At 44.8% G+C, this 25000-nt stretch overlaps 4 protein-coding genes across 4 annotated transcripts in view; 2 read left to right on the top strand and 2 right to left on the bottom strand.

The window, feature by feature from the left end:
* stab2 (stabilin 2) overlaps positions 1 to 3275 on the top strand; it is a 45549-nt gene extending 42274 nt beyond the window's left edge. Inside the window, exons 64-68 of the mRNA XM_060048766.1 lie at positions 1 to 76; positions 1058 to 1171; positions 1362 to 1493; positions 1754 to 1864; positions 2303 to 3275. The exon at positions 1 to 76 is cut by the window's left edge and continues 71 nt beyond it. Coding sequence (XP_059904749.1) covers positions 1 to 76; positions 1058 to 1171; positions 1362 to 1493; positions 1754 to 1864; positions 2303 to 2359 — 490 coding nt within the window. The 3' untranslated portion in view covers positions 2360 to 3275. The remainder of the gene's footprint in view (positions 77 to 1057; positions 1172 to 1361; positions 1494 to 1753; positions 1865 to 2302) is intronic.
* Positions 2704 to 7354, bottom strand: tmbim4 (transmembrane BAX inhibitor motif containing 4). Its single transcript, XM_060048744.1, has 7 exons — positions 7094 to 7354; positions 6894 to 7002; positions 6025 to 6130; positions 5162 to 5195; positions 4946 to 5063; positions 3782 to 3827; positions 2704 to 3612 (listed from the first exon to the last, which is right to left on the bottom strand). Exons 1-7 carry the CDS (start codon positions 7182 to 7184, stop codon positions 3406 to 3408), a joined length of 711 nt encoding a protein of 236 aa, XP_059904727.1. The 5' UTR covers positions 7185 to 7354; the 3' UTR covers positions 2704 to 3405.
* A 397-nt stretch (positions 7355 to 7751) lies between these two features.
* On the top strand, positions 7752 to 9893 carry LOC132455054 (beta-2-microglobulin-like). Its single transcript, XM_060048764.1, has 4 exons — positions 7752 to 7918; positions 8658 to 8930; positions 9060 to 9087; positions 9211 to 9893. The coding sequence occupies exons 1-3, from the start codon at positions 7840 to 7842 to the stop codon at positions 9071 to 9073; spliced, it is 366 nt and encodes a 121-aa protein (XP_059904747.1). The 5' UTR covers positions 7752 to 7839; the 3' UTR covers positions 9074 to 9087; positions 9211 to 9893.
* A 161-nt stretch (positions 9894 to 10054) lies between these two features.
* LOC132455038 (angiopoietin-4-like) lies at positions 10055 to 13541 on the bottom strand. The gene is made up of 7 exons (XM_060048742.1): positions 13387 to 13541; positions 12784 to 12847; positions 12366 to 12378; positions 12009 to 12100; positions 11548 to 11665; positions 11030 to 11215; positions 10055 to 10578 (listed from the first exon to the last, which is right to left on the bottom strand). Exons 2-7 carry the CDS (start codon positions 12838 to 12840, stop codon positions 10280 to 10282), a joined length of 765 nt encoding a protein of 254 aa, XP_059904725.1. The 5' UTR covers positions 12841 to 12847; positions 13387 to 13541; the 3' UTR covers positions 10055 to 10279.
* Between the last annotated feature and the right edge of the window lie 11459 nt (positions 13542 to 25000).

Raw genomic sequence — 25000 nt, 5'->3', positions numbered from 1 at the left:
CGGCAGCCGGCTGAGAACCCGCCAGGGCAGCCTGACCATCCAGGGGCTGGTGGACTTCATGAACCCCGACACACTGGTACCACCTCCCCTCCTCCTCCCTCCTGTTATTAAGCTGGCTAACACACTGCATTACAGTGTCCCCTTGTTGGCTAACACACTGCATTACAGTGTCCCCTTGTTGGCTAACACACTGCATTACAGTGCCCCCTTGTTGGCTAACACACTGCATTACAGTGCCCCCTTGTTGGCTAACACACTGCATTACAGTGCCCCCTTGTTGGCTAACACACTGCATTACAGTGTCCCCTTGTTGGCTAACACACTGCATTACAGTGCCCCCTTGTTGGCTAACACACTGCATTACAGTGTCCCCTTGTTGGCTAACACACTGCATTACAGTGTCCCCTTGTTGGCTAACACACTGCATTACAGTGTCCCCTTGTTGGCTAACACACTGCATTACAGTGTCCCCTTGTTGGCTAACACACTGCATTACAGTGTCCCCTTGTTGGCTAACACACTGCATTACAGTGTCACCTTGTTGGCTAACACACTGCATTACAGTGTCCCCTTGTGGCTGGCTAACACACTGCATTACAGTGTCCCCTTGTTGGCTAACACACTGCATTACAGTGTCACCTTGTTGGCTAACACACTGCATTACAGTGTCACCTTGTTGGCTAATGCACTGCATTACAGTTTCCTCTTGTTGTTGGCTAACACACTGCATTACAGTGTCACCTTGTTGGCTAACACACTGCATTACAGTGCCACCTTGTGGCTGGCTAACACACTGCATTACAGTGTCCTCTTGTTGGCCAATACACTGAATTACAGTGTCACATTGTTGTTGGCTAACACACTGCATGACAGTGCCCCCTTGTGGTTGGCTAATGCACTGCATTACAGTGTCACCTTGTCACAGTGACACTGTAATTAAGGTGCTGTAATTTTTAATATCATGGTTTGCTGTTATAAATCCTCTCCATTACGTCATTACATTTTAAGTACATACTGTTATGAATCATAACTATAACTTCTTCGTGAATGCTGTCAGTCCTCCTGCTACGTCAACGAACGCTTCATCATCGACTCTGACATCGTGGCGTCTAACGGGGTCATCCACGTGATCGCGGGGCCCCTGAAGGCCCCCCCAGCGCCCCACAAACCGGTGAGCCCCCCACCTCTCTTATCATAGCCACTCGGCTTAGAATCATCATAACAATTAAAGGCGACTTTGTAACAGCTAAAAATAAATGGATGGCTCTGCAACACTTAGAAAACCTCCCTGGAGGTAAACGCTCACTGTATCACCCACCAAAGGGTTTGTGTTGGAGTCTCATTCCCTGTGTGCCCCTCAGCTCCATGTGGGACACAAGGCCGGGATGGGGGTGGGACTCGTGCTGCTGCTGGCGCTGGTGGCGGCGGTCCTCGTGGTGGGATACCGCTTCCACACGCACAGAGCCGCACCCTTCAAGTTCAGCTACTTCAAGGTCGGGCCCCTCCTTCCTCCTTCCTCCTCCAACTTGTGATCCATACATGCACCTCAAAAACCACCTTCTTAAGACTGCTGTCACAAAATAACCTTCTCTTTTCACCCCTGCCTCCCCATATGTTCTTATTAAATGATTTTATGTTGTGTTCCCTCTGTAAAGCGTCTGAGTATTTAGAAAAGCGTTTCATAAGTCTAATATATTATTATTAAGTGAGTGTTTTGGTTGATGGTTTGATTGAGCCCTTTTCCATGTGACAGGATGAAGGTGAGCAAGAGGAAGACTCCGCCCCTACGCCCCGCCACTCCAACATCATCAACCCCCTCTTCGACACGTCGCCCCCCGCAGAGCTGTCGCCTCCCAGTGCCGCCGTAAGTCTGGAACTCACTCAAGGGGTTTTATACTGCACTGTTTCAGTTTCCCTGTTGGCGCCCTCTAGTGGCCTGAGTAGCCACGGTTACAGCTGTATCATTTTCAGTCTGAGATTTTGCCACGCTGCAAAAGAGGACCAGAATATAACATATAATTCTTGAGAAACTACCTAGTTCAGTTAACAGAGTAAATAGTTGCAGTACAGAAGTGCGGTAGTGCAGCTTTAAGTATACATTCGATGACTGACGCTTGAGCTGTCGAGCTCTGATTGGTTCTCGTATTGCAACAAGTGTCCTCTGGTCCCGTCCGTCATTGGGTCTGACGTCCTCCTGTCCCGTCTAAGAATGTGATGACCTTCAGATGTGAACCTTTCATAGTGATCGGCGGGTCAGAGGAATGTTCCCCCTGGTTGACTGACCACAGATCTTCTGTTCTAGGAGGAGGACTCGCAGCAGGGGGTGAGCAACGTTTGCTACGACATCATTAAGGCCTGATGTCCTCCATACCCCCCCCTAGAAATCTGGACCTCCTACAGACCCCTTTAGAGACCCTGGACATCGAGAGACTCTGGACCTCCTTCAGACCCCTTTAGAGATCATGGACCTCCTACAAACCCCTTCAGAGAACCTGGACCTCGAGACCTCTAGACCACCTGGACCTCGAGACCTCTAGACCACCTGGACCTCCTACAGACCCCTTTAGAGACCCTGGACCTCGAGACCTCGGACCTGCTCCAGAACCACTCCAGGGATCCTGGACCGGTGATGTCAAGTGTTACTATGAGCACCAGTTGCTCCTCCGCAGAGAATGACCAGTAATTCAGCACAGTATCCTGAAGTCATTTCAAATCATTTATTATAATTCTGTTGCCAGCGTTCATTTTATCCGACAGATTTCACATAAATTATTTTTCTGAACTATACTCTATAGAATTGCACATAAAGTTAATACATCTGATAATTAACGACATAGTTGAAATCCTTGAAAGGCGATACAAGTTTTCATAATGCTGATAACTGTGTCGTTTGTTAATAAGTATATTTTACATTCAGGAATGGAATGAATACATTTACATCAAGTCCGTCAACAAGTTGTTGTCCGTGGGCAATTACAGCTTGTTATATCATACAAAGGTCAAAGCAATTAAAAGTGTGCAGAAAGATATATAAATAAATGACTCCTAACATAAAACCAGTTTAACCTTCATAATCTGCTCACCATGCAGCAACTTCCCTTAACGACCAAAAACACAACAAAGAAATACCAGTTACAACACAATACCAGTCCACTCAGAACCATGACAGCGGGTAACCTGGTAGCGTTGAACATTCACCAGCGGTGACCCGCCCTATGGCTCTGGTAGGTTAGGGTTAGCTAACCTAACTGACGTTCCAAGCAGCCACCTGGTTACTTTTGTGCCAAAAATTTACGAATAATTATAAGAAAGACGCCCCGCGCAGCAAAGCAACGCGAGTATTTATTCTAGAATTGACCAATGGGAGGGCGCTCCAGTAGCAAGATGGCGGCCGGGCGACGCCCCTCAGTTCTTCTTCATGGAGTCCAGGATGCGCAGCAGGTGGATGAAGAGGTTGATGATGTCCAGGTACAGGTTGATGGAGGCCAGGATGTGCTCCTCAGGGGACAGCTGGTGCATCAGAAGGTGTGTGTCGTAGATGATGAACCCGCAGAAGACCAGTGCTCCGGCGCAGGCGAAGAGCAGCTCTGTCGTCTCGTTGTTGAAGAACATCTGGGAGGAGAGAACCCCATAATCCCCATTGTCAGAAACTTTGTAGCATCAAACACGAGGAGAATGCCTTAAATATTAAGCTAAGGTCTTAAATCCTTGAATATTAAGTATCTTCACATGTCTAGCTCTACTCCAAAGGACTGAGGGGACAAAACACCCTGTCACTCACCCGCATAACCCCGCCCACGATCAGAATCAGCAGCGCAGCAAACAGCCTGCAGGGGGCAGCGATGCACAGAATGTTCACTCATTCACTCAGACCGAGATACATAATGACATTTTATGAATGCTGGGAGGCAGCATTCTTAAAAATACAACTATTTGTAAGGCTCATTAGGTATTTTCTCTGCTTTTCTAGTTACAACTAACAATAACAAACAATGTTTGTACAAACAATAATGTACAAACATTGTAGTTCAGTTCATGTGGTACAGTATGATCTTACAGTAGTACAGCCCATAAAATACATGTAGTACACTAGTATCTTACAGTAGTAAAGTGCATGTACTACTGTAGTAGAGTAGGTCATGTACTACAGTAATACTTTAGTACATGTAGTAGAGTAGGTCATGAAGTACAGCAGTACATGTACTAGTACTACTGTAGTACATGAAGTACAGCAGTACATGTACTACAGTAGTACGATTCATGGTGTAAAGGTGTTCCTTCAGAAAGTAGTACATGTACTACAGTAGTACATGTACTACTGTAGTACATGTACTACAGAACCACGTACTACAGTAGGTCATGTTCCACAGTAGGTCATGTACTACAGTCGGTCATGTTCCTGGTGTCCCCTCAGACAGTAGTACATGTACTACTGTAGTACATGTACTACAGTAGTACATGTACTACTGTAGGTCATGTTCTACAGTAGGTCATGTACTACTGTAGGTCATGTTCCTGGCGTTCCCTCAGACAGTAGTACATGTACTACTGTAGGTCATGTTCTACAGTAGGTCATGTACTACTGTAGGTCATGTTCCTGGCGTTCCCTCAGACAGTAGTACATGTACTACAGTAGTACATGTACTACTGTAGGTCATGTTCCACAGTAGGTCATGTACTACAGTCGGTCATGTTCCCGGTGTCCCCTCAGACAGAAGTACATGTACTACAGTAGTACATGTACTACTGTAGGTCATGTTCTACAGTAGGTCATGTACTACTGTAGGTCATGTTCCTGGCGTTCCCTCAGACAGTAGTACATGTACTACAGTAGGTCATGTACTACAGTCGGTCATGTTCCCGGTGTCCCCTCAGACAGTAGTACATGTACTACAGTCGGTCATGTTCCCGGTGTCCCCTCAGACAGTAGGTCAGAGCCACTCACCCGGCCCCCAGCTTGCTGAAGTCCCTCTTGGACTGGAAGGTGTAGGCCGTGAGACAGGTGAACACGGTGCAGGTGAGGAAGAACGCCTGCAGCACGATCTTATACTCATAGAAGCTCACTGCAGGGGGTCAGAGACAGGATTCAGTAGGCACCCACCGTTCAGTTAGAGGTACTACACACACTAGGCAGGGCCTTTATTCAGATGAGGACGCGTACCAGCTGTTGCCACGGAGACCGCCTCCAGCAGAGTCTACAAGACACGATAACAAAAGAGTTCACGGGTGGCTTTAAAAACAGTTCACGTTGACAAAATAGGAATCCACCTGTCCAACAGACCCTCACCAGCGACGATGGTCCCCTCTAGGGGGTTGAGCAAGACTTTCTATTATTACTGCGTTTCGATGTTGCTGCAGGGGGCTTTAGCGGATTTTGATTCGTCTCAAGAGTTTCATTGACCAGCATCTCTTCACTTAAATCTTAAGTCATTTTGGAATCAGGGTTACTTTAGAATAGGAGTTACTTCAGAATCAAAGTGATTTTAAATTCATGAATCACATGTCCTGCAGATCAGTTCCAAAGTGTTGGACTTTGACCTACTGGACTTTACTTTCCCCTTCCTTGTGGCTATAGGCCGTGCCTTGAAGGGAGCAAACGCCAAGACTTACTGTCTTATGAATGTTCCTATTCAGATATCTGAATAGATACAGACAGCTGGCACAATCAAACACCCATCAGTACATACACACTGTACACTGCACAGTGTTACATTGGTTGACAAGAAAGTTATGCGTATTATAAAGAATCATGAGTTAGATGTGAGGCAACAAATGTAACTGTACAATAGTGTACACTCTACAGTGTGCACTAGTGTAAAAAGACTACAGTTTGACATTTGTTGACACTACACTGTACAGTATACATTAGTGTACACCGTTACATTTGCTGACTCCCATCTAACTCATGATTCTTTCTAATACGCATGCACAATGTGAACAGATACAACTTGGATCAAATGCCGTCACGCCCGTTTAGTGAGGGGGCGTGGAGGGACGCGGAGGGACGGCCAGAGGGACACTTACGAAGGCCAGCAGCAGGTAGAGGTTGAGGGGGTGCTTGTGTCGGTACACCGCCAGCGCAACCAGCAGCACCAGCGAGCCCAGCGCCGAGACCAGCACCACCGCAGGACTGGGAGGAGCAGGAAAAACCAGTTAAGACAGGAGGAACGTTCAGAGAGCTACGGTGATCCCGTCATTGGGTAGGGAACCTCAGCAGCCCTGTCAATCAGCGGCTGCCAGACATTACAATGCCTTGACAACTGATTTGAATGTTAACGCACACATATCTATTTTATAAGTCTTTACTCGGCTGTTTCGTGGTCATTTCATTAGCTATATTACAGCTATATTACCAGTTATTTATTATTATTTAAGGTTTTTATCATTTGGTCATTATATTCATGAGTCACCAAGAGTGTGGATTACCATCAAAGATTTCCGACCCATTTTCAAATGTAAATATACTTATAAATTGTTATATATATAACCGTATATATATATATATATATATATATATATATATATATATATATATATAACAATTAAAATTCCACATTTAAAAAAACGACTTGTTCTTGGTTAAAAAAGTGTGCTTGATGTGCATGAAGCATCCTGAAAAACAGAACGACATCCTACTATTTCGATATGTTTAAGCAACTCCCACGTGACCCAACACAAATGATAATTGACAGCGTCACTTCCGGAAAACCGGAAATATGGGACAATCTACGTCCAATGCAGTCTGCCCGCAGTGGTTTCACTGGGATTGCGTAGAATAGATTTCATAACACACGCTGGTTCAGAAAGGTACACCTACTCCCAGGTCTGGGTGTGAAAACAGGACCAAAATTATCTCCTAGGAGCCCCAGATCTCCTCGAACCCCCGGGCTGACCTGGTGTGGACGAACTGCTTGATGGGTTCGCAGAACATGAAGAGCGCGGCGGTGGCCGTGGTCAGGATGATCTGGAGGGAGAGGATGCTGTACACCTTACGGAGGAAGTCTGGAGGAGGAGGGGAATAAAAAGTGGTTAGATGAGTAGCATCCCTCATCATCATCACTGACGTTACTGTGATCGGCGTCGTGTTTCTCACCCATCCGGATCTGGACGCTGGCCGTTGCCACGTTGGTGCCGTAGTTGAAGTCATCCTCGATGGAGGACCTCGGGTATTTCTCGGTGCTCATCTCTGCGGTTTAGAACCAAATACACGGCAGCTCTCTGTTTGTTTTCGTCTGTAGAGGAAGCGGTGACGACTGAGGAATACGTCGGTGCCGCTCTTCTTCTGGTCCCAACCCGACTGGTCGATGCAGCAGCGCCCCCGGCTGGCCTAGAGGTGGGGATCACCAGACGGCCATGGGGAAGGGAAATACCGATCATAGGCCTTAATAAGTGTAATAATCACAATTATAATAATGACTATAAAAATAGTCATGAATAATATATATCTATGGTAGAAATGCTGTCCGTTTACGCGACATGGTATCATGTTTATTATCATAATTGTTGATTAACTGTAGCAATTGGTTTTAATGTCCATACAGTAATCACTGATCTAAAATGTGTATGTTTAAACATATATGGCAGGCGTTCTCTTTGTTGTCGCCAAAGGGAATATAATGGTTGTTTTTTTAAGTTAAAGATTAAAATCAACCCCAGTGGAACCTTGCCTCCATTTCATAGATCGCGAGTCGCGACTCGAGTTCTCATTGGCTGAAGGGAAGGCGCTCTGACATCAGAGGCGTGGCTTGAAGAAGTGCTTTCGGTTTCACGTAAGATGCGTAGGTTAATCTCTCTGGCGGTCAAAACACACACAGTTTCCGTGTTTGAAAGTTTGTGAAGATGGGAGTTTTTGGGGTGAAGATGAACCCTTTAATGGTCTCGGTCTTCTGCGGACTCGTTTGGATGTCGATGGCGATTAGTAAGTACAGAAGAACGTGAAAACTGGATTTCGCCGATTGTTTTTGTTTATGTGTTCGGCCTGTGATAACGATATGAGGACTAAGGGGACGGGTTAAAAAATGTAAAACAGTCAAAAGAAAACAGCATAATGATGTAAATTATTTTAGTCTATGCTTCATTTTGATGACATGTTTCAAGCTAACACCAATTGTGAATGGTTTCTTCTCCACATAGTGGAGAACACCGTATTAGTTTTTATTGGTTGTAGATAAGGATACAAACATGGCCACCAAAGGTTTGCCTGTGCAAATTAAAACGATATTAGTTTTATGATTGTAGGCGTGGCCGTCTAATCTTCGCCATATGGCCTACATGAAATATACCCTGTAGGTGTGGCTTATTTACCATTTCGCCCATTTCCAATATAAACTGAATTCTCTCCTGTGTTCGAGAGATCCCAAGGGAAAATTCAAGGTAACAGTAGCTTGAACACGTCACACACAGCATACACAATACAACATTGATAAAATAAAATAAAAATATCCACATGGATAATATAGATGATAAAATATATGCTATGGTGCTCTTGGAGAATGTGTGTCATGATGGTAGTGCAAATAAGTACGTTCAGCAGTGCAGGGATAAAATCTAGAAGTCAGCATTAAATATGGACAAAAAAAAGGAAGAATGTAAGCATATTAATAATTTAAAAAGTATAGCATTGCAAGGATAATCTCTAACTAATGTCTTCCTTCCAGCTCCCCCCAAGGTCCAGGTGTACAGCCGGGAGCCTGCGGACCCCGGGAAGGGAAACAGCCTGATCTGCTACCTGAACAATTTCCAGCCACCGGAGGTGGAAGTGGACCTTCTAGAGAACGGGGTCGTGATCCCCGGGGCGGTGCAGAGCGACTTGATGTTCGAGACGCAGTGGCAGTACCATCTGACAAAGAGGGTGTCCTTCATTCCCAGGGAGGGGGCCCGCTATGCCTGCAGGGTCAACCATATGGGGAGGATCTCACAACACGCCTGGGGTGAGTTCCGTTTATGGTCTTCTGTCGTCATTGCCGATCACGTAACATCCACTTTCATCCACTTTCATCCCCTTTTTTACGCCCACTTTCAGATGAAGTTAGTTTCATAATTTTTGGTTTTCTTTCCAGATATGAATGATTAAAGTCCTGCACTACGGTGAGTAATATAAATGAGTAATTAATATTTTACATATATATTAGATAAATATTTGGTCAAAATGTGTGAAATCTCGTTTATCGTCAGGGTAATAAATATCATATCATTTGATCCTTTTAATAGCCGACAACACGCCCTGCCTGGTAGTTCTGCGTCACAAGAAAGGAAGTCGACCAAGGCACTCTGCGGAACTCGAAGCGTGGTTAAATAATCCTGAGGTTGTTCACTGATTTAACTTTAACTACTTCTTAAGATGCTGTAGGTAAGAATTGAGAGTTGTAACGAGAGAGAGCAAAATAAGGCGAGATTTAAAAGATAATTGAATGATTTAAATAGATAAAAACATCACTCCCTTTTCCACCAAAGAGAAGCGTTGCCTTCACACACCTTTGATAGACAGGCAATTTGGAATCCTCAAACCAAGCATTTGGGCCTATGCACTCAAGTTACGCCTCTCAAATCTCTCACCAACAGCATATTTAATTACTGCTCCAGCAATCAACGTTTTATTCTTTAGCTTTTGCCTAATTATTATGTGTTGACATAATAATCTTTGTTTCTGTTTGTTGAGTTTTGGATTGACAGGGTTAAGGGTTAAGGGTTTTTAAGCTATATTAATGTGACATTTTAAAAATGTGCTTTTGTAATCTGGTTCTTTATATAAACATGTCAAACGTGTCATTATATTTTGATGAAAGATTTGCAATTTTTTTTTATTTAACTACGCAATATCATTATTATGGTGAAGGAATGAGGAATATAGAATGAAACGTGTGAGCCTGACGAAGAATAAAGGGATTGGTGAAGCAGAGTGTTTTATTGACTGGAACGATCATAGAGACAGCGAGTCCCAGCACAATGCAGGAACTAAACGGGTCCTACAGTGCCTGCTAATGGCTCGTTTCTCACCTCGAAAGGAAGCCCAACGCCAGGGGAGGATCATGTAGATGTGAATCACATTACAACATTTTGGTGTTTCTGGATGCGGTTTATTTTTCATGGATTTTTATTTTTTTTAACATTTACGACTTATCATATTTTTTTTATTTTCTATCCAGCTTTCAGAATTGAAATGAAAATTCTGGATAAAAAATAAATAAAAGAGACCCTTTTAAATTAAACTTTTATTTAACTCATCAGTACTCGGAAGTACCCATAAGGGCATGTGTACCCCCACTTGAGCAGCACTCCTCTACAGGGACTTGATCATCATGCGCGAGGCGCTGACGGAGTACGGTGCCGGGCCCTTCCAGGTATTCCAGTGGAGCCCCGAGCCCCAGCCCAGGTTTTCGCCCCTGGGGTGCCACTCTCCGTTGAGGGAGGTGGAGTCACATCGGCTGAACCACCAGCCCTCCTGCTTATCCCTCGCGCAGTGGTACTCCGCGATGTCATCGTAGATGCAGGGGTTGCAGCCGTCGTTGTCCCGGTCCATGGTGCTGAACCTAGAACCGTTCTGGTCGATGCCCGCATACACGCCTTTGATCGCATTCCCTTTGGAAGGCAACAGAGGGGGTTACCAGCAAGACACAGGTATGGAACCCGACCCTACACAGGTATAGAACCAAACCCTACACGGGTATAGAACCCAACCCTACACGGGTATAGAACCCAACCCTGCACGGCTATAGAACCCAACCCAACACGGCTATAGAACTCAACCCAACATGGGTATAGAACCCTTCCCTAAACGGGTATGGAACCCAACCCTACATGGTTATAGAACCCAACCCTACACGGGTATGGAACCAAACCCAACACGGGTATAGAACCTAACTCTATCTGGGTTTAGAACCCAATCAATTGTTAAGAACAGTGTGTGTGTGTGTGTGTGTGGGGGGGGGGGGGGTAACCCTGCTCGGTCAATAGGATCTCCATTGGTTCGAGCCACAGTGTGTCTGGCTCATATATTGGTTGGATTGTGTTGATGTGGGCGGAGCCATACCTGCGTTCCCTTGGAAACTTCCGACTGTCAGCCTGTACGCCTGGTGCTCATCGGCCAGCCGGAAGTCACTGTACCGGGCGTAGGCGGTCCCTCCCTCGTGGTCCCAGAGGTCCACCTTCAGCACCCACCTGGTCCCGGGGGTCCTGGTCAGGGAGTAGACCCTCTCCAGGCCCAGCCACTGGTCCTCTGAGCACAGCAACACACATCGCTAGCACGCCTCCAAGCACCTTGCTTCCTATCACCTGGGTTCCTATCACCTCAGCTCCTATCACCTCGTCACCTAACGCCTGGGCTCCGATCACCTCGTCTCCTAACGCCTTGGTTCCTATTGCCTCGGCTCCTATCGCCTTGCTTCCCATCACCTCGTCTCCTATCACCTGGGCTCCTATCACCTTGGTTCCACCCAGGGATGTCTAACCCCACAATCGTGACGTAACACTGTGCAAATGATCTCGCACTGGACGCTGCTAAACATCCAGCAGGCCCCTCCCACACCCTCCCACTCACTTCCCACTCACTTCCTGGTTGTCCGAAGCCCATCCGGTACGCCGCCCAGTTCCGGCTGAAGGACAGAGTGCTGCCCGTTCGTCTCTGGAACACCGTCCAGCCCCCGCCCGCCAGCATCTCACAGTACACCTGGAGGAGGGGAGGAGTTACACAGGAGGGGAGGAGTCAGCTGACTGGGGGGAGGAGTCAGCTGACTAGAGGGAGGGAGACAGCTGACTGGGGGAGGAGTCAGCTGACTAGAGGGAGGGAGACTGCTGACTGGGGGAGGAGTCAGCTGACTAGAGGGAGGGAGACAGCTGACGGGGGGAGGAGTCAGCTGAATGGAAGGAAGGAGTCAGCTGACGTGTCCTCCAGATCCTGGTAGCTGATTGGTTGGGACCCTCTGGGAGGTGTTGGTTTGTTGAATGTGGTTTCTGAGGGATATTTTGCAGGTATCTGTGACCATTAATGATGACTTGGGTTTGCTTCTCACCTGGAAAGGAATCCTCACTCCTGGGGGCTGGATCCAATACACGCCGCTGGCAGCAGTCGGGGACGTTCTCCTGATCTGAGAACAGTCAGTCCCTGAGGTCACAACTGAACACACACACAAACTGAATTAGCACAAACACACACTGATTGAACACATACACACACTGACCGAAAACACACACACACATACACACACTGACCGAAAACACACACACACACACACACACACACACACACACACACACACACACACACACACACACACGACATCAGCACGCTGGACGGTGATGGTGGATATTGATTATTAATCTGGTTAAGAATGATGTGTGCAGGGTGACCAGGGTGTCGTAGCTATCACCTTTGGTCTTGACCTGTAGAAAACAAACCAAAGTTCATCATTTAAAACACATTGATCAATTTAATAAAGGCGTTTACAATCCTCTCACACTCTCTTCATCGACCTGTTAGCTTAATCACACCTTTGATTCAACACTTTAAATACTTTACCAAACTTGAACCTTTTAACAACGCATCAATAGTGATGTTTTGACAAAAGTGGTGGACAGGTGTCAATCCAAATCAACACACGAATACATAAGCGGTTATTGTTATTTTCTCGGTTAATTTTTTTACAGGGGAAGTGTACATTAGTGAGTAGAATAATTTCATATAGTTCTGAAGACTCCCTCTACCTCCTCCCTACATTGTGTCCCAGCCCTAAAAACCCCAAATACGCTATAATAAGTGTCTAGACGTATTCTAAACCTTGTCTTTACCTTCGTTTGCACTGACAGGCCCACGACAGTCAGCAGCAGCAGAGCACAGATCTTCATCCTGGACCTGAGGACACAGATCCACAAACCAGAAGCTCGCCTCAACGGGCCGCAAGCACCGCAGGATAGTCTCTAGAGGTTACGGGGGTCCCGGCCTAGTCTAGGTCAGGGGTCACCAACCTTTTTGAACCTGAGAGCTACTTCATGGGCACTGAGTCATACGAAGGGCGCCCAGTTCTATACACTCTTCTGAAATAACAAATTTGCTAGTTTTATATTACTATTAATGATTAATAATACTCATCTATGTGAAGACATGTTAATTAATTAAGTCATGTTAATGATTTCTCACAATAATTATCAACAATGACTTAAAAAAGGTGGGAAAGAGTTGTTCAAGAATGAGTAGTGCTATTTTTAGAACAGGCCTGCGGGCGCCTCACGTGGTCCTTGCGGGCGCCACTGTGTTGGTGACCCCTGGTCTATAGGTTATGGGGGTCCCAACCTGAAGCTCCTGGCTTCAAAGCCCTGAACACTGAACATAACATAACTATAACCATAACACAATGCCAATCTGTCATTAAGTAGTTCTCTCTGAACACTTACCAGTGGAGGCTGCAGAAGCTACCAGTGGAGCTCGTTAAGGAGTCAGCGGGTAGAAGTTGCCAGCTGGTTCGGGTTCGGTGTCTTGAAGTCACCAGTGATTCAGGAGTGTGTCTGTGTGTGCAGAGGGAGGTTGTTATAGGAGGCCTGATCCAGACTCCGCCTCCTCGATAAACACAGTGTCACTGATAAAGAGCCGTTGGACAACATGCCACCGGAAGCTGAATGCAGCAACTTAAAGGGGTAGTTTGGAATTTTGGACATAGGGCCTGATTCCCAAGTGAGCATTGGTATTCTATATCACTGGAGACAGTTTTCAACACATTTCATACAGTCCTTCTAGTTGCAGAGTTTGCTCGTGCTAGGCTAGCGCAAGTCAACGGGCAATGCTAGCCTGCTATTAAAAACAGTCTTACCCACTCCACAGTACACCCGAGGTAAATCAATTATAACGCCAGACTATAGATTTAAATGTCTGTTGATAGAATAATGTTAGAAATAAGACTAACCTTGCATCGCATGAATCATCGAGGGACTACTTTCTCAGCAGAAGCGGAATTCTACTATGCGCTGGTTAGGTTTGTAACCGAATCACGACAGAACAACGTAAACAGAGAAGCGTGGGACAGAAGCGCAATTGAACGACTAGGCAACATGATGGTTAAGTGTGCTTTTAGAAATTGTAGAAATAAACGGTACAGATGGGCACCACAAAGTTTCCACCAATTTCCAGTGCGAGATCCAGAAAGGACTCAACTGTGGCTTGTTGCTGCTGGCTTGGACATCAAAACACCGGCTCGTACATGTACGGTTCGTTGGATACAACAAATTCCTCATAATCGTCTTCAAAAGCAGATGCATCGCTAACTCCTCCAAACGTGGGCATATCTTGTTAATTGAATACGCTTATAGAATTCCTTCGTTCACTGTACTCTGCGTTTGTAGCAATGACAGCGGCAGGTAACCTAGGTATCAGTCCGCCGCTGCCGTAGCCTACGTACAGGAATATAAACACTGCTGCTGAGACCCCGCAATTTCCTCAAAATGCATTGCAATGCAAGGTTGGTTTTATTTCTAACATTATTCTATAAACAGACATTTAGATTTATAGTCTGTCGTTATAATTGATTTACCTCGGGTGTACTGTGGAGTGGGTAAGACTGTTTTTAATAGCAGGCTAGCATTGCCCGTTGACTTGCGCTAGCCTAGCACGAGCAAACTGCAACTAGAAGGACTGTATGAAATGTGTTGAAAACTGTCTCCAGTGATATAGAATACCAATGCTCACTTGGGAATCAGGCCCCATGTCCAAAATTCCGAACTACCCCTTTAACTCCCCTGTGTTGCCAGATTGGACGTTGCCCAATCTGTTCTACTTTTGATTAGGGAAGGGCTGGAAGAATTTAAGCGTTTCATTTAAAATGCTCGTGTATCAACATTTTCTGTGGCTGTGTGTGTGTGTAAGAGAGTGTTTGTGTTTGTGTGTGTGCGAGTGCGTGCGTGTGAGTGCGTGTCACAGATGAGTGTGTGTCTTCCAGATAAGCGCGTTTGACCTCGCAGCCGCAAACCAAACGACATTCTCCCATCTAAACGACCAAACAATCAAACGGCCCAGGGCTCTAAAGACTGACCCCTGATCAGATCAGACCTGTTTCTGGAGCCGGTTCTATTCATTCCAGACCACATGATGACTTCACCTGGATGAATGTGGATTATCTGTATGAGGTATGCAGCAGCCTAGTAGAATGTAACAATGGTCCGTTTCGTTTCGTTAGGTGGATGAATCTCGCCTGTTGGTGAAACAGCCCCAATAACACATTACATTCACACGACCACGAAAAAGGCTTGCTCCATGCGGTATACTTTAATGTGGCATTGAACCAAACCGAGACAAAATGTGGTGATCTAAGTCAGTGCATCATCTGTCTACAGCAGGGGTTCTCAAAGTTTTGACAGCTGAGGGCCAATTTAGGAACCCAAAATATGACTGAGGGCCGCCAAAGGAAGAAATGTAGGCGGGAAACGCCATCAGCATCCCAGTGGTGAAAAAAAAACATTGCACCGTGGACCTCTGGGAGTGAGGCCAAGTGAGGTCTAAATCACAAAACTGAGGTTCATCCTTTCAAAGTAATGTACAGTCGGATTAAAACTAACAAATAACAGGATTTAATTGAAAGCTAGAGAGAGTCGACTTTTCTCTTTATATTTATTTAATATATATAATTATATATATGATGTGTGCAGAAATATATATATGATGTATATATATGAATTAATTTTGTTATTAAAAAAAGAAAAAAACTTACTGGCGATGATGGAAAAGTATAACAAATGGGGATCGACTTCACCTGACAAATAAAGAAAGAGGGAACGGAAATCGTTTGCTTTGCAATTATTACATTATCTTACACATGTGGGGAACCAACAAGTGCGCCATGAGCTAAATCACAATTTTGTAACCTTATTAAGCAATAGATAGTAACTTAACTGATTCTAATTTATTTATTTAAATGGAGGGCACTCTGGGCTAGATGTCGGGCTGACAACCTGCCTGGAGTTTTGGTTTGGATTGTGGAGATTCACCATGCTCTCAATCATGGTGAGGTTCAATATGGACCATTCTTCCTATAGACGGATATGTCCCGAGTACAAACACAGCCTACGAATTTGCAGGATGCTTTTATCATGGTAGTGAACATTGCTACAACACGGGCCATTTATGGCGATTCTACACGGGGGCCTACAGGGGCCAGTGCCCCTTTAGACATGTCCCTGGCCCCCCCTGTGGCCCCCCGTGATGACCAAATAAAATAACTATGATTTTACTGATTTCACGGAACTAACTTACGTTCTACACGGGTAACTTAGAGCGGCTAACCCAAACACTGTGCTGCTGCTTCTCGGTAAATGAGAGCTCAGCGACAACTCTTGGAGAAAGAGCCACGATTTCTCCTGTTGTGAGTCGAAGCTAAGTAAAACGATTTCATTTCTTAATGCCCCGTTTACACCATCCTGCTAATGGCCGCTAATGGCCGATGGACCACCGATGTGGAAGTCGGGGTGATTCGGGTGACATCGGGCTAAAGATTTATGATCGGGTCAATTTATCGGGGTAGCATTTACACATACCCGATGTTATAACGATAACATAACGATTTATGCCAGGGAAGACACCCGAAGTGCGTTTGGCTTCATTTGGCGTCATTTCGGTAGAAGGCAAAGGGGAGACTGGTTTAGACTGATATTTATTTATATATTTATTTATATTACAATAGCGATTTTATAATAATAGAACGCCGGTTCTAAATGGGCGAAGTACCCCTGTAATTATAAAAGTAGGACATCCATCCATCACCCCCTATTTATACCCAAGTGGCAGATTGAGGGTCTTCCTTAACGCAATCTGGTCACTCACAATCGTTATTTGTCGAGGGTTCTCGAGGGTCTTTCGTGTGTTGAGGTTGCCGATATAAAGACGATAAAACACGATAAAGCGCGGAAGATTAACGAATATAGCCGATGTGCCCAGGAAAATTCCCGAACGACTTGCGATGTCTTACGTTATACTCCCGTTCTATTCCCGATTATAGCCGATTATACAACGGGGGACCTAAATCCAGCGATCTGATTGGTTCCCAACTGTTGTATAATGAGCGGATACATAACTGCAATGACGCCCGATCATTTTGTGAAAGTTTGCATATCACTCCGCGCCTGGAAATAGAAACAGTTACAAAGTAAAACATATGTTGGATGATGGGAGAGGGTGTAAATGTTGTTACTCCGGGAGTGAGCGAGGCGATGGAGAGACTAACAAAAGCTAAGGCACACGGCGAGTAATCTGCTCCATAGGATAAATTGCCGGCGAACCGCTCTAGCGGAGCCTTCTCTCGGAGGGACGCTAAAGTGTGTTGCATAGCGACCGTCGATGCATAGCGGCAGCCAGGAGGGACTACTTTTTTGTATTCTTTAATAAAACGGCTATTTTGACTTTCTTGCTTTCTTTTTAAATGTAGTGTGTCTATGACTTTCGTTTCGCCATAACAGTAACCGTTGTATAAAAGCAATAGATCACTTCAGTCAGTGGCATGTGCTCATTATACCACTGTGAAGGGGGTCGCCGGCCCTCCGCTGCGCGTCAGGGCCGGACAACGCCCCTTAACAGTGGTATAATGAGCACATACCACAGCCTGGCGTGATCTATTGCTTAATTAGCCCATAGCAACACCTGGTAACCGATTCTACCCCGATAGACCCAAAATTAACAAACATGTTCGTTCTTTGCCGATGTTGCCCGATCATTGAGCATTTCTTCCCGTTTCTTCCCGTTGTCTAACGATGTTCCCGGGAAGAGTAACGGTGTTTCCCGATGCAACCACGCTATTTGCCGATGTTATAACGATAGCTGCTGATTAAGCCATCGGGCACCATCGGGGCCCACTATCGGGTAGGTGTAAACCCCCCATAAGTGACTTGTGTAACGATGGTCAAGCATCAGGGAGACGGAGGCGAAACTGTTGAATTTTCTCTCTTTTACTTTCCTTTAGAAAATAAATCAAAACATTGCCATCAGGATTTGGTGTACACATCCAGCATCAGATCAAAAGCATAGGCCTCTCCGATGATTACTTCAGTAATAGAAAATGCATACAAAACATTTAACTTCCCATGAATGGGCATAACTGTAGTCTAAGTGCAGTTACAGCACTTTATTAAAACCTATTTACATTTTGGAGGCACATACCTTTAGAAAATAAATCAAAACATTGCCATAAGGATTTGGTGTACACATACAGCATCTGCACAAGCAAAATATAAAGAATGCATTGCTTTACATATAGGCAACATATACCACGTCAATATCCCATTATACACTATCAGCGCCTGCTAGCCAGCGAGGCACACCAGACAGAATTTCTGGACATGGAACAATAGCTAATTAACGTTCGGGAGTTCTCGCTTAACCCTTATAAGGTGTTCGGGTCTGTGGGACCCGTTTTCAGTTTTTAGCTTTATAAAAGTGATACAAATAATTATTATTTTGAACTAAGATTCATTGGCTTTGGCTCATTTTCTGTGAGGAACATGAATCAGAAAACATTTTCAATGACCCCCCCCTGTATACCCCCCCATCACATTTATATTACACACAGGGTGTTCGGGTCCAGTGGACCCGGAGCTAGTGTAAGTGTGGAAATCATAGGTTCTGTGCACCCTCATTTTCCCTTCTTCCTCTCTGTGTGTGTGTGTGTGTGTGTGTGTGTGTGTGTGTGTGTGTGTGTGTGTGTGTGTGTGTGTGTGTGTGTGTGTGTGTGTGTGTGTGTGTGTGTGTGTGTGTGTGTGAGAGAGAGGGGGAAAGAGTAAAGCAGGTGAATGGGCCCTTGGTGTGAGCACCCACAGTGTGCACCCACTGTTCCCGCACAAGGTTGCAAAATTGGAGCCCCCAACACTATCAAGCTTGGGGACCTGACACTATAAAAAAGCTCTGTCAGCGTGGTTCCATACCACAACTGATCAAGATGGCAAAGCAATTCTCTGTTCAGACTGCCTTACAGCTGATATTTGAAGAGAAAGAGGGTTTTGATGGTGATGCAGAGGAAATAGTTTCGGAAAGTGAGGATAACATTTCAGAGTTTGAAGAGGAGGATGAGCATCAGCCAGCTCCGAAACGTAAAAGAGCCTCAGGACTAGCCCTTCAGCAGCCAGGACAAGCCTGCGAGCAGCAAGCCCCAGGACCATCCCGTGAGCAGGCAGGACCAGCCCGCAAGCAGCCAGCCCCAGGACCATCCCGTGGGCAGCCAGGACCAGCCCGCGAGCAGCCAACCCCAGGACCAACCCGCGAGCAGCCAACCCCAGGACCAACCCGCAAGCAGCCAGCCCCAGGAACAACCCGCAAGCAGCCAGCCCCAGGACCATCCCGCGAGCAGCCAGGACCAGCCCGCGAGCAGCCAACCCCAGGACCAACCCGCGAGCAGCCAACCCCAGGACCAACCCGCAAGCAGCCAGCCCCAGGAACAACCCGCAAGCAGCCAGCCCCAGGAACAACCCGCGAGCAGCCAGCCCCAGGAATAACCCGCGAGCAGCCAGGCCCAGGAACAACCCGCAAGCAGCCAGCCCCAGGAACAACCCGCAAGCAGCGGACCAGCCCGTCAGCCAAAAAGAAAAGCTGTGAAGTGTGTGGACCCATGATGGACAGAAAAACACAATATACATGCAACCAGTGCAAAAAATACATATGCAATACACACACAGTGAGACTCTGCCCCTCATGTGTGGTATAGTCTGATATACGTATAATGGCCGTGTTCAAAGGCTTTAATGTGTTGTTCAGACAGATGTTATTGAGTATGTTTCAATTTCTAATGATGTTGATTATTTCCCAGTTATGCCTGTTTTATGAGGCATTTCCTTATTTTGTTGCATTTTAATGCAAAAAGAAACAAAAACGAGTGGCACCTCTATTCATAAATGTGATTTAACAAAGGTAAAGTGAACACATTTAACATATGTGTTGTTTATATTACTTGCAATTGGGATGAAGTAACCATCTGGTGAGTATTTAAAAAAAAAAGCTTGAGTATGTTGAATTAAAAGGCAATGGGTCCACCAGACCCAGCAGCACCTCCTGTGTAACAAAAACACGAACACCCCATTCGCTGTCGTCTCAAACATATACTGAAGTTATACTGAGGTTCAACATACACACATGGTAGAAAGAGAGTAATATTACTTTCAATGCATGTCTAACTAAACAGTTCAATCCATGCATGATAGATCAAACAGTACTTTAAAAGCATGGACATGGCTAGCGGAGTTTACGGCTAGTCACGTTAGCCTTAGCATGTAGAAACCCAAGATCATAAGAAAAGTATTAATAAACTTTCTGTAAAACATGCAAACTGCAGTACGATCGTAACAGTGCATGGAAAATACTATAACACATGGGATACATCGAAGTGCGTGTGAGTGCGCGCGTGCGTGTGTCTTCCAGATAAGCGCGTTTGACCTCCCAGCCGCAAACCAAACGACATTCTCCCATCTAAACAACCAAACGGCCCAGGGCTCTAAAGACTGACCCCTGATCAGATCAGACCTGTTTCGGGAGCCGGTTCTATTCATTCCACACCAATTTTGATATTAAAAAAAGAAAAAAACGTACTGCCGATGATGCAAAGTCAGAGGCGCCGCGTCCCATTAGGCATACCAGGCAATTGCTTGGGGCCCCGGGCCACTACTAGGGCCCCCAAAAGGCCCCCCCAAAAAAATAAAAAAATAAAAGTTCATCTATCGGCCACGTCTTCACCCCCCCCCCCCCCCCCCCCCCCGTCAACAATCGCTCCCTAAGAATTCTTGCTTGGGGCCCCCACACTACCTCGCAACGCCCCTGTGCAAAGTATAACAAAATGGGGAACGACTTCACGTGACAAATGAAGAAAGAGGGAACGGAAATTGTTTGCTTTGCAATTATTACATTATCTTACACATGTGGGGAACCAACAAGTGCCCCATAAGCTAAATCACCATATTGTAACCTTATTAAGCAATAGATAGTAACTTAACTGATTCTAATTTATTTATTTAAATGGAGGGCACTCTGGGCTAGATGTCGGGCTGACAACCTGCCTGGAGTTTTGGTTTGGATTGTGGAGATTCACCATGCTCTCAATCATGGTGAGGTTCAATATGGACCATTCTTCCTATAGACGGATATGTCCCGAGTACAAACACAGCCTACGAATTTGCAGGATGCTTTTATCATGGTAGTGAACATTGCTACAACACGGGCCATTTATGGCGATTCTACACGGGGGCCTACAGGGGCCAGTGCCCCTTTAGACATGTCCCTGGCCCCCCCTGTGGCCCCCCGTGATGACCAAATAAAATAACTATGATTTACTGATTTCATGGAACTAATTTGTCGCAACGTTCTACACGGGTAACTTAGAACGGCTAACCCAAACACTGTGCTGCTGCTTCTCGGTAAATGAGAGCTCAGCAACTACTCTTGGAGAAAGAGCCACGATTTATCCTGTTGCAAGAGTCGAAGCTAAGTAAAACGATTTCATTTCTTATGTGACTTGTGTAACGATGGTCAAGCATCAGGGAGACGGAGGCAAAACTGTTGAATTTTCTTTCTTTTATTTTCCTTTAGAAAATAAATGAATCAGGGTTTGGTGTACACATACAGCATACCCCTTATGTTTTTTTCATGACGACCAATAAAAAACGACAGTGTTACCCCTTATGTTTTTTTTCATGACGACCAATAAAAAAAAACATGTTTTTTTTCATGACGACCAATAAAAAACGACAGGGTTACCCCTTATGTTTCATTTGATAAAAATGACAGTGTTACCCCCTATGTTTTATTCGACACATTTTGACAGTGTTACCCCTTATGGGTTTTTCATGACGACAGATAAAGAACGACAGTGTTACCCTTTACGTATCTTTTGATAAAAACAACAGTGTTACCCCTTATGTTTTATTTGACAAAGACAACAGTGTTACCCCTTATGTTTTTTTTCATGACGACCAATAAAAAACAACAGTGTTACCCCTTATGTTTTTATTCATGACGACCAATAAAAAAACAACAGTGTTACCCCTTATGTTTTCTTTCATGACGACCAATAAAAAACAACAGTGTTACCCCTTATTTATTTTTTCATGACGACCAATAAAAAAACAACAGTGTTACCCCTTATGTTTTCTTTCATGACGACCAATAAAAAACAACAGTGTTACCCCTTATTTATTTTTTCATGACGACCAATAAAAAAGAACAGTGTTACCCCTTTTTTTTTTTTAATCACGACGACCAATAAAAAAACAACAGTGTTACCCCTTACGTTTTTTTTCATGACGACCAATAAAAAACAACAGTGTTACCCCTTATGTTTTTATTCATGACGACCAATAAAAAAACAACAGTGTTATCCCTTATGTTTTCTTTCATGACGACCAATAAAAAACAACAGTGTTACCCCTTATTTTTTTTTTCATGACGACCAATAAAAAACAACAGTGCCAACTTTTGTAAAGAATGTTTTAAAGAATGTTTTTTTTCATGACGACCAATAAAAAACGACAGTGCTACCCCTTATGTTTTTTTTCATGACGACCAATAAAAAACAATAGTGTCACCCCTCATGTTTCATTTGATAAAAACGACAGTGTTGCCCCCTATGTTTTATTCAATACATTTCGACAGTGTTACCCCTTATGGGTTTTTCATGACGACAGATAAAGAAAGACAGTGTTACCCTTTACGTATCTTTTGATAAAAACGACAGTGTTACCCCTTATATTATTTTCCCATGATGACTGAAGAAAAACAACAGTGTTACCCCTTCTATATTTTTTCATGACGACCAATAAAAAACGACAGTGTTGCCCCTTATGTTTTTTTCATGACGACCAATAAAAAACAGCAGTGTTACCCCTTATGTTTTTTTTCATGACGACCAATAAAAAAAAAAACAAGTGTTACCCCTTATGTTTTTTTTCTTGACGACCAATAAAAAACTAGTGTTACCCCATATGTTTTTTTTCATGACGACCAATAAAAAACGACAGTGCTACCCCTTATGTTTTTTTTCATGACGACCAATAAAAAACAACAGTGTTACCCCTTATTTATTTTTTCACGACGACCAATAAAAAAACAACAGTGTTACCCCTTATGGTTTTTTTCATGACGACCAATAAAAAACAACAGTGTCACCCCTCATGTTTCATTCGATAAAAACGACAATGTTACCCCCTATGTTTTAATGGATAAATATCGACAGTGTTACCCCTTATGTTTTTTTCATGACGACCGATAAAAAAGGACAGTGTTACCCCCTATGTTTTATTTGATAAATATCGACAGTGTTACCCCACATGTTTCATTTGATAAAAACAACAGTGTTACCCCTTGTGTTTTTTTTCATGACGACCAAAGAAAAACAACAGCGTTACCCCCTATGTTTTATTTGATAAATATCGACAGTGTTACCCCTTATGTTCATTTCATGACGGCCGATAAAAAACGACAGAGTTACCCTTCATGTTTTTTCCATGTTGACCAATAAAGACCAACAGTGGTACCCCAGTCGACGTTTTTGCGGGGATCCGAACCTGAGCCGTTTAGAGTGTTAACCTCCGAACTTATCAATGCACCATCAAGACACCGAAAAATGTTATCACAATGGTTATACTTGACTTTATAATTCGCATGAAATAGAAATAAGAGACTTCCAACAGAGGACATCAACCGGACTTGAACCCCGGTCTCCAGGGGGTTAGCTCACAGCTCTCCCCACTTCCCAATTTTTATTTCATTATGTCTGTGATTATATATGGCAGTTCAATAGACATGATAGCATTACGTTTAAAATTAAAGATATTGTGTTTTCCTCAGAAATTGAGCCGCGGTTTTCAGTGGGTTAGGCAGAGTGCACACCACTGCGGCGATGAAAATACACAATAATCAATCATCAATAAAGAGGATATACATGACATTAAAATGTATGTGTGTATTTCTATTATTTCCCTCATGTTTTTTTTCATGACGACCAATAAAATACAACACTGTTACCCCTTATATTTTATTTGACAAAAACCCTTATGTTTCTTTTCATGACGACGAATAAAAAACAACAGTGTTACCCCTTGTGTTTTTTTTCATGACGACCAATAAAAAACAACAGTGTTACCCCTTATGTTTATTTCGTGACGGCCGATAAAAAACGACAGTTACCCCTTACGTTTTTTTTCTTGACGACAAATAAAAAACAACAGTGTCAACCCTCATGTTTCATTTGATAAGAAACGACAGTGTTACCCCCTATGTTTTATTCGATACATTTCGACAGTGTTACCCCTTATGGGTTCTTCATGACGACAGATAAAAAACGACAGTGTTACCCTTTACGTTTCATTTGATAAAAACAACAGTGTTACCCCTTATGTTGGTCTGACGCACAGGCCACAGTCAGAGCACAGGTTGAGAAGAAGCGAGACTACAGCCTCCACCACACATCTACTCTGCCACTATCTGACACACAGATAGCAGACAGCCCACAGACCTTGAAGAGAGACAACAGCCCGCCCGACGCCATCGACACTGTGCCTTCCCCCATCGCTGACGCTGGCTTGGCGAGGAACGGCCACCCCCCTCCATGGTGTGACGCACAGGCCACAATCAGAGCACAGGTTGAGAAGAAGACCTTGAAGAGAGACAACAGCCCGCCCGACGCCATCAACACTGTGCCTTCCCCCATCGCTGATGCTGGCTTGGCGAGGAATGGCCACCCCCCTCCTACTCTACCACTATCTGACACACAGATAGCAGACAGCCCACAGACCTTGCCATGGTCTGACGCACAGGCCACAATCAGAGCACAGGTTGAGAAGAAGACATGTATCAGCCGGATTAGCAAGGCACGGAAATTAACCCTGCCACTGAAGAACCGGTTCCTGCCACTTCAAGAGTCCACGAACGCGCCTGCCACCCATGCGCCCGACGCCCTCAACACTGTGGCCGGCTTGGCGAGGAACGACCACCCTCCTCTGCATTACTACGATGACCCCCAGCCTCATCTCTCCCATAGCTATCTCTCCAGCCCCA

The sequence above is a fragment of the Gadus macrocephalus genome, chromosome 4 (genome assembly GCF_031168955.1).
Source record: "Gadus macrocephalus chromosome 4, ASM3116895v1".
Taxonomy (NCBI): domain Eukaryota; kingdom Metazoa; phylum Chordata; class Actinopteri; order Gadiformes; family Gadidae; genus Gadus; species Gadus macrocephalus.
Note: the sequence above shows the minus strand (reverse complement) of the source record. Positions and strands in the feature narration are given on the sequence as shown.